At 39.5% G+C, this 9,768-nt stretch overlaps 1 protein-coding gene across 1 annotated transcript; it reads right to left on the bottom strand.

Moving 5' to 3' along the window:
• Positions 1 to 4,479: 4,479 nt before the first annotated feature.
• LOC118748871 lies at positions 4,480 to 9,049 on the bottom strand. Its single transcript, XM_036483594.1, has 2 exons — positions 4,708 to 9,049; positions 4,480 to 4,628 (listed from the first exon to the last, which is right to left on the bottom strand). The coding sequence occupies exons 1-2, from the start codon at positions 9,028 to 9,030 to the stop codon at positions 4,569 to 4,571; spliced, it is 4,383 nt and encodes a 1,460-aa protein (XP_036339487.1). The 5' UTR covers positions 9,031 to 9,049; the 3' UTR covers positions 4,480 to 4,568.
• Positions 9,050 to 9,768: the final 719 nt, after the last annotated feature.

Raw genomic sequence — 9,768 nt, forward strand, 5'->3', positions numbered from 1 at the left:
TAATCAATTTACCTGAGTTAAAATTTTCAAATAGGTGGCAACTCCCCTCAAAGGTATTTCCAAAAGTCTTCCTTCGTAAATCTCCTTTATTTGATTCCTATATCAATTAAATTAAATTAAATTTTCAAACAGGTGGCAAACCTGAACATATTTTCGGCTGTAAGCCTTCTTAAAAATCTAAAGTTTGATACGCAAGTTGCAGTATTTCGTTTATTTATCAATTTAACTGAGTTTAAATTTTCAAAGAGGTGGCAATTCTACTAAAACATATTTCCAACAATTATCTTTCTTAAACCTCTTTCATTAAATATTTATATTGTAATATATCATTTAGTTTATCAATTAAATTGTGCTAAATTTTTTAACAGGTGGCAACCCTACTTTGAACGTCTTTCATTTGGTGCCCATATTGTAAAATTTCATTTATTTTATCAATGTACTTTAGTTAAACTTTCAAACAGGTGGCAACCCTCAAACATATTTTCGGCTGTAAGCCTTCTTAAAACTCTTTAGTTTGACACCCACATGACAATATTTCATTTATTTTATCAATTTTACTGAGTTAAAATTTTCAAATTTATAAAATATATATATTTATATATCAAAAATATTTCCAACAGTTATATTTCCTAAACCTCTTTAATTTGATACCTATATTGTAATAATTCATTTATTTTAGCAATATAATTGGGTTTTAAAATATTGCAAATAGGTGGAAACCCTCCAATTTTTTGTGCTATCATTGATCCTGGTATTATACCGAACAACACAAAAAAAAAAATATTCAAATCGGTTTAGCCGTTCTCGAGTTTTGACGACCGTGGTATACGAAGACAGCATTTTTATATATCTATATATAATTGCACTTACGACTTAGTTAGGGCGATCTGGAGTAGCTACAGAAATGAGTTGTACATCAAATTAAAGTGCAAGCCCATATGTTATCCAAAAATTTTGGGATTTCAAATCGGTGCTAAAATATAAGCGTTTAAACATTTTCTTGCTTCACTCTCAACGTATCTATATATAATTGCTCAGTCATACGACTTAGGGCCGTTTTCTCATCTAACCTTTAGATTACCGGCCACTTTATCGTCTCGATATACGAGTTTTCGTTTTCTCATCAGCGCATTCATTTCTCGAATCGATAAATTGTTGCTCACCCGATGCAACCTTTAAAAATTTGTACCCAACTTTAAATTTTGGTTTAGTTTTGGTTCATGAGTCAGATATATTAGATATTTCTACCAAGGTTTTGGTTTTTGCTAACAGTTGCTCTTGCTTTATATTTGCTTATGTTGCATTGCCAACCTTTGAAATTTTATGACGAATGTAGTAAAGTTTCACTCTCGGAAATGTAGTGAAGTTTCACTCTACGGAAAACCAAATTTATTTGTACCGGTAAGATAAGAAAACCAAAACACTTTAAAGTGAGGAACAATTTATCTGCTCTGTTAGTAAAGGCAGCTATGCTGCTTACATTAGAAAACGGCCCCTAGTTAGGGCGATCTGTGGTGCGATTTACTACGAGATTTTAACAACTCTTGTTATTGTTAAGGGCCGTTTCCTCTTCTAACCTTTAGATTATCGGCCACTTTATCGTCTAGATATACGAGTTTTCGTTTTGTCATCAGCGCATTCATTTCTCGAATCGATAAATTGTTGCTCACCCGATGCAACCTCTAAAAATGTGTACCCAACTTTAAATTTTTGTTCGGTTTTGGTTCATGAGTCAGCTATATTAGATATTTCAACCAAGGTTTGGTTTTTGCTAACAGTTGCTCTTGCTCTATATTTGCTTATGTTACATTGCCAACCTTCGAAATTATATGACGAATGTAGTGAGGTTTCACTCTCGAAAATGTAGTGAAGTTTCACTCTACGGAATAACAAATTTATTTTTACCGGTAAGACAAGAAAACCGAAACACTTTAAAGTGAGGAACAATTTATCTGCCCTGTTAGTAAAGGCAACTTTACTGCTTACATTGGAAAATGGCCCTAAGTGAGCTAAACGAAAATTTTAACAATTTAGCTATTCGGTAAACGTTTCCCTAACAATATTCGTTAGCGCCAAATCAGCTGTTGTCGTTAACAGTAAGAAAGGCCGCTAATTTGACGACGCACATAGGGGTATTTTGCCTATTTAGGTGGGCAAAATTATTTTTATGAAAATTTTATTTCAAAATGTTTAGAAAAGACGTGTGACGATGTCTAAAATTGTAAATGTTTAAAATCAAGTAAATATAGGTGGAGGACGAACAATTATTCCTCCAAAGAAACGAAAATAAAGTTGGTTAAAGTTTGACACCGATGGACTCTATGTTGCCGTGGTCCGATTGTAGAAACACGCAGCCCTACATACGTGTTCGTCTCGGCGATGTTTATATAGAGGTTAGTACATGCAAAGAGTTGCCACCTGGTAAAAACTTAAATATAGTTAAATTAACTGAATTACTACAATATGGGTATCAATTGAAATGGTTTTGAAAGGCTTCATTTCTAAACAACATGCGGCATTGTTACCACCTGTTTAAAAATTAAATTCAACTTTAACTAAGGGAATAATAGACAAATAATTTTTTTTTATAATGTTGCTCAAAAATTTGTTTTTATGATTAAAATGCGTATGGACTTCCTTGAGATATAAGTTATAAGGAAAATAATGGAAATAAGCAATTTTATCTTGTAATTCAATGGATAATAAATGTGTAATTGAATTCTAAAACAAAATTTGTGTAAAAAACTATTTTAGGATGATGATGAGTGCCAAGATTCTTCATCGGACCCTTCTTTCTCTTTTGAAAACTCTCCAGACTTCGTGTCATCCTTAGTTGGTTCAGCTGGAAGCAACATATCAATTTCTTCCTTTGAACACGGTTTGGTTGCTTTTTTGGCTTTGGCCTGAAACCACTAATGAGTGGATCAGAGTTTAGGAGTAACCTGTTCAACACGACCAGATCGCGGCTGTTGCATACCTTTGGGAATTGAAAATGTTCCTTGTAGCCATGTTACGTTACTTTTAAAAAAACTTCTTTTCCACGGGCTTTTATCCACCTTTGTATAAACTGTGCTTTTAGTTGTGAAAATTTGTGCTTTATATCTCTTATTTGTTCATCGGAGAAGGTGTCAGATGATAATATATCATTTTGAAGAAACTTTATTTTGTTCCCAAAATTCATAGAATTTTGTCGATGCATCTTATCAAATAAATATTTTTGAGTTATTACTCTATAGCAGGAACTAGTTGGTGACTCTAAAGCAAAGGACATACTTAAAAATGACAAAATATGTACGGAAACGATTTTTTTTTTAGATCTATCTTAATTATTGGTCATAAAAAGCTCATCGGTAGCTGTCGGAAGCTAATTTTTGTTCAGTATACTATCAAAGCTACATTCCATAGAACGCAACTAGTAATGTAACGTGGAAATGCGTGGAAGTATAACTAAAAGCTTCGGGGTAGGGGTTGCCTATTGTTCCGCAACTATTCAACTGTGGCAGGTTGTATATTTTTTTTGTTCGTACGATAAGTTTAAAAAAATAGACTTATGACCGCCTGGATGCATCAAATACCCCTATGTGCGACGTCTAGATTTGTGTTGTTAATAAAACGTAAAAGGTACGTTCTACAATTTTTTCGTACAAATGCACAGCACCGCTGGCAAAAAAAAATCAAAAATCAAAGGATTTTCAGCATCAAACTTGAACTTTATTGTATTAAAATTTAATGGGCTGTGGTGTAGCGCGCGGAGCGTTTTCCGTGGCTTTTTAATAACGAAAACAAGTAATTCGATATTAATTTATAATTTTTTAAATTCAATTTTATTAACCTTAAATATTAGCGCTCGTATTTGCTAAGTAAGAAAAATAATAAATTTTGAACTATATGTACGAAGCGAAGTGTGTAATTTGTCCGGTGGTCTGCGATCCAATGAATTGAGTGGTTTTAGCTGGAGCTATGCTAGCAGCGACGACGACTAAAACGAAGCAGGTGGTGTTGGTGGTGGTGAGAGCTTTCCAGTGTTAGCATAGGAAGCATGTTACGAATGCAATGCGTAAGGACCTTTGTTCTTGTTTTTAATTCGATGAGTTGACTAGCAGCGAAGAAAACAGTTAGTAGGGGAAATGTTGAGATGAGATAATTGACAGTTGTTTTTCGACGATAAATATGCAGTTACGAAAACAGTGGCGGAGTGAACATAGTTTTTGGTGGGAGCGCGGCCATCCTCCCCCCTTGAAAGCTATGCTTTCAATTGGTTTCTGCAGTTGGTGAAAATTCGGTTGGAAGTTTGCATACCTTAGTGATAGAGCGCTTATATATTCCCTCTGCGGTTTTTACTTGTACCACTCTTACTCTGCCATCCTCACCTGGCATGACGTCGATGATGCGGCCCATCGGCCACTTTAGTGGTGGTGCCAAGTCATCTTTCAGCAATACTAAATCATTTACCTTCAGATTGGGTTGTGCTGATTGCCATTTGCATCTGGTCTGCAGCTCCTTCAAATAATCCTGCTGCCATCGTTGCCAAAATTGCACTTGGATCCACTGGACAATTTTATATCGCTTTAGGAGGCTGAGTTGAGCTGATTCTGGTGGTGGTTCGGGGATAGCGGTGAGGGTACGCCCTATCAAAAAGTGTGCAGGGGTGAGTGGTTGGAGATCGTTAGGATCACACGATATCGGTGTCAACGGGCGACTATTTACCATTGCTTCCGCTTGACATACTACTGTATGAAGTTCATCATATGAGAGTATGTGGTTTCCAATTGACCGGCGTAGATAATGTTTTGCATTTTTTACCGCGCTCTCCCACAGACCACCGAAATGTGGTGATCGGGGTGGGATAAACTTCCACAGTATTCCTTCTTCACGGCAAAAGTTTTCTACCGAGTTGATGTGCTGCTGTGTAACGAATGCTTCAAGCAGATGTCGTAACTCACGGCTTGCCCCGAGAAAATTAGTTGCATTATCGGAGTAGATAAGCCGACATCGTCCTCGCCGAGCCACAAATCGTTTAAGTGCAGCGATGAATGCTGCCGTTGATAAATCAGGCACTACCTCTAAGTGAATAGCCTTGGTGCTAAAACAGATGAAAACTGCAATATACACTTTTATTGCAGCCCTGCCTCTGATTTTCTGAGTCATTAACACGGGGCCACAATAGTCAATGCCTGTAGTCTCAAATGGGTGTGATGGACTGATGCGTTGCGAAGGTAGTGCCCCCATTATTTGCTCAGTGACAACAGGGCGAAGGCGATAACAAATTATGCAGTGGTGGATTACTTGCCTGATGACCTTTCTTGCGTTGAGTATCCAAAATTTGTCACGAAGAATATTTTGCAATGTTTGAGCGCCTGCATGAAGATGTTGCCGATGATAGTAAGTGATGAGAGTGTGAATGAAAGGGTGAGCATGGGGCAGCACGATGGGGTGTTTGGCGTTGAAAGCTAACGTAGAATTTTTTATTCTGCCGCCGACTCGAATTAATTGATTGTGCAAAAATGGTGCGAGCTGTAAAAGCCTTGACGATGGATGAAGGGGTAAATTTTTTAACATCCTTTGGTACTCGTCACGAAAATACAATAGCTGAATATTTTTGCAGACCATTTCTAACGTTGCCTCTATTTCGCCGGATGTAATCATCAATCCCCGCTTGCGTTGAATGATCCACCTCACGTACGTAAATATCCGAAGAAATTTTTGGAAGTTGGTTATGTGTTTGTGAGAGGCGATCATATCATATTGTTCCTTTGCAACCAATGCGAATCGTTGACATCGCTGTTCAGGTATGTCAGAAGGTATATCAAACGATGAACGTGGCCAATGCTCTTGAGGCAAGAGTAAAAATTTTGGCCCATGAAACCATAAAGAATTGGCGATTATGTAATGAGCCGATGCTCCTCTTGAAACGACGTCAGCAGGATTGTCGGCTGATGTTACATGGTGCCACTTGAATTGTGATGTTAATTGTTGAATTCTGGTTACTCTGTTCGCAACGAATACTGTCCAACGCGACGGCTCTCCCTTGATCCAGGATAGCGCGATGGTCGAGTCTGACCAGCAATGAATGGCTTCAGGACTTGGTGAAAATATGTCAATAATTGATTTTAGCAGTTCCGCCAGCAGCAATGTAGCGCACAATTCAAGTCGAGGTAAGCTAACTTCCTTCTTTGGAGCTACACGAGACTTAGCGGACAGCAACGATGACGTCGTACCATTAGAATCGCGTGTGACCATGTAGATGCAGGCGCCGTAAGCCTTCGTGCTGGCATCTGCAAAGGCATGAATTTCAGTAGCGGTGTTGAAAGGTACATACCTTGGAATTTGGATTTTTTGAACCAGAGATAGCTGCCGACAAAAATCTTGCCATTGGGTGTAAACATCTTGTGGGACACTTTCATCCCAATCTAGTTTCAGTGCCCATAGATGCTGCATTAATATTTTGCATGAAACTATTATAGGGTTCAATAATCCAAGTGGATCGAAGAAGCTTGCAATTTGGGATAAAATCGCTCTTTTTGTTGTTTTCGAAGACGACGACGATGATTCGGTGTAGCTGAACACGAAGTTATCGCTCGATGGTGACCATTTCAACCCAAGTGTTTTAATGTAGTCTACGTCACCGAGTTGTACGATTTCTTCACGGTCAGCTTGAGGAATGTCAGAGATGATGGAATTGTCATTAGTGGCGAATTTTCGTAGGGGAAAGCCCCCATGTTTAAGCAACTCAACAACTTGCTGTTTAATTTCGACGACTTCATCAGTGGTAGCGCCACCTGTCATGAGATTATCGACGTAAAAATCTCTGAGCGTAACAACTGAACCAATTGGTAGCGATTTTGCCTCGTCCTTTGCCAACTGTTGTAGAGCCTTTGTGGCGAGATATGGTGCGCTGCTTGTACCATATGTGACGGTCTGCAGCTTGTACACTTGCACAGAAGTGTTCGGTGATTCTCGCCACAAAATGCACTGCCAAGGAGAGTCAGCTGAGTTCATTTGTACCTGGCGGTACATTTTAGCGATGTCAGCCATTAACACGTATTTGTAAGCTCTAAAGCGAAGCAGGATTGTGAAAATATCGTCCTGTAGCGTCGGACCGACGAGCAATATGTCGTTCAAAGACTTCCCATTCGAAGTTCGGCACGACGCATCGAAGACCACACGGAGTTTTGTGGTGCTGCTGTCCGCCTTTGTGACGCAGTGGTGGGGGATAAAATTACGAGCCTCTTCGGGGTTATTAAGCAGTGTCATATGCCCCATGTTAATATATTCGTTCATGAATTCACGATATGTGTTGACGAGTGCGGGATTGCGAGAAAATTTATACTCAAGAGATACCAACCTTTTGAAAGCAGCTTCATATGATTGCCCTAGGCTGCTGGGGTCTTCTTTAAACGGTAAGCGAACGATGAATTGGTTGGTTTTTGGACATCTGGTTGTGGTTGTTGCAAAGAGATCTTCACATGCTTGCTCCTCTGCCGAAACTGACGTTGATGAATTGGTGTGGTGTTCTTCCAATGCCCAAAAGGTTTGCAACAGCTGATCGAGAACTGGTTCTTCGGACATGGTGAGAAATGCCATATAGGCCGATGATTTATTCAACGATGAGGTTTTTGGTGATGAAGCTATTGGTGCAGATGAGTTAGCGATGCCAGAAACTATCCAACCGAGTTTAGTTTTCTGCAGAACCGGCGAATTGTTGCGCAGCTTGATTTGACCGACGAGAAGCAAATCATAAAACAACGCTGCTCCAATAAGACAATCGATCGTTGCTGGCTCGTAGAACTGTTCATCTGCCAACTTTATGTTGTTAGGCAAATTCCATTTCTCAATGCTGACACGATTGCTGGGTTGACACGAAGTTATTGTTGGTATGATAACCGCTTCCAAAGTCGACGAAAATGCTGTATGGCGCGATTTTAGTACAACACAGCATACTTGCTGCGTTTTCGTTGTTGTAGATCCAATGCCCGTTACCTCTATGCTGCGCTTTTTGCGCGGTAACCGAAGATGCTGTGCAATTCTTTCGGTGACAAAATGGAGCTGAGAACCTGAGTCCAACAACACACGTGCCATGAGAGAGCTTCCCGCAGTGTTACATAAACGAACTAGAGCTGTAGCGAGAATGACTTCACCTGTAACGATACCAGCCTGTAGCGTTGTTGATTTCTCAGCATTCCCATCTTCCCTTTTGTTGTTGTCGTCTGCCTTGCTACCATATGTGCGATGCAGCAAAGTGTGGTGGCTCGCTCGACAGTGCTGGCACCGATGAAGTGATGGGCATTGATTCGACGAGTGGTTGAAACCAAAGCAATTGAGACATAATTTTAACCGTTTAATCAAATTGTACCGCTCAAGAGGATCCATTTTCATGAACTTGGCACAATTGAATGCGTTATGATATGGCCTTGTTTCACAAAGTGGGCATTTCGACGACGCAGTTGTGGTGGTGAAAGAGAGCTGTTTCGATGAATATGGTTTCGATGTAGGATTTTGGTGACTGGCGGACCGATTTGAGCTTGATTGATTGGATTCAATGATATTGAACGTTTGGCATCGGCGTTCGAGAAAATCTGCCAAATCGTTCCATGTTGGAAGCTGCAAGGTGGGTACTGACTTTCGATCAAATTTAGCAGCCACTTCTTCTTCCCATTTGCTTCGCGTATTTTCGTCTAGCTTAGACGTTACTAGGTGAAGAATTATTCCATCAGCAATTTGAATGGTGGTCGCCAGCGATTGCATGGCGCGCAGATTAGCATTAATGCTATCGATGAATTCGCGTAGACTTGACACACTCGGCTTGGTGACCTTTTGCACATCAAAAATTGTTGATAAATGCGATTGAAATATAAACCGCTTGTTGTCAAATCTACCCACGATGAGATCAATCGCCCTTTGATAATTGGCTGGTGTAACTTCTAATGACTGAATTAGCCGTGCCGCGCCGTCTATGAGACATGAGCGCAAATACTGAAATCTCTCGATGTCAGTTAAATCAGCATTATTATGAACCAATGCGAGGAACATATTATAAAAATCTAACCAGTCTGTGTGACGCCCACTAAATTTAGATAGTTGTAATTTTGGCAGGTTTACCTTGCGATGAATTTGCGAAGAGTTAATGCGGGTGCTGCTTAGGTGATCAATAATTGGCGCCGCTAGTCTAGTGGTGATTGCGCTTTTTATGGTGAAATACGCCGCTTCAAATTCTACTCGATGATTGAAGCCAAACTGCGACTCGTCTAGTTCTTCTAACGCGGACTGTATTTTTTCGAAAGTGTTGTACTGTCGCTCTAACATGTCCGCTTTGACCTTCAACTCTGACTCGGACATATTGGGGAATTCGGAGATTTCATTGCGTGTACTTTGAAGGCGACTCCACAAATGTTCTCGTTGCATAACCTTTACTCGGATGTTACTCGCACCAGTGTCTTGATTTGGAGGAGTTTGGTCCATGTCCAATGTGATGCAATCCAAATTACCAAGCATAATCACGTGTTTTATTCCTTTTCGAAGGAAAAATTAAGCCGAAAATCCGGCTCGAAGGACCTTCTGGTGTAGCGCGCGGAGCGTTTTCCGTGGCTTTTTAATAACGAAAACAAGTAATTCGATATTAATTTATAATTTTTTAAATTCAATTTTATTAACCTTAAATATTAGCGCTTGTATTTGCTAAGTAAGAAAAATAATAAATTTTGAACTATATGTACGAAGCGAAGTGTGTAATTTGTCCGGTGGTCTGCGATCCAATGAATTGAGTGGTTT

This window comes from Rhagoletis pomonella, unplaced genomic scaffold, assembly GCF_013731165.1.
Source record: "Rhagoletis pomonella isolate Grant_MI unplaced genomic scaffold, Rhpom_1.0 Rhpom_scaffold_00001, whole genome shotgun sequence".
Lineage (NCBI taxonomy): Eukaryota > Metazoa > Arthropoda > Insecta > Diptera > Tephritidae > Rhagoletis > Rhagoletis pomonella.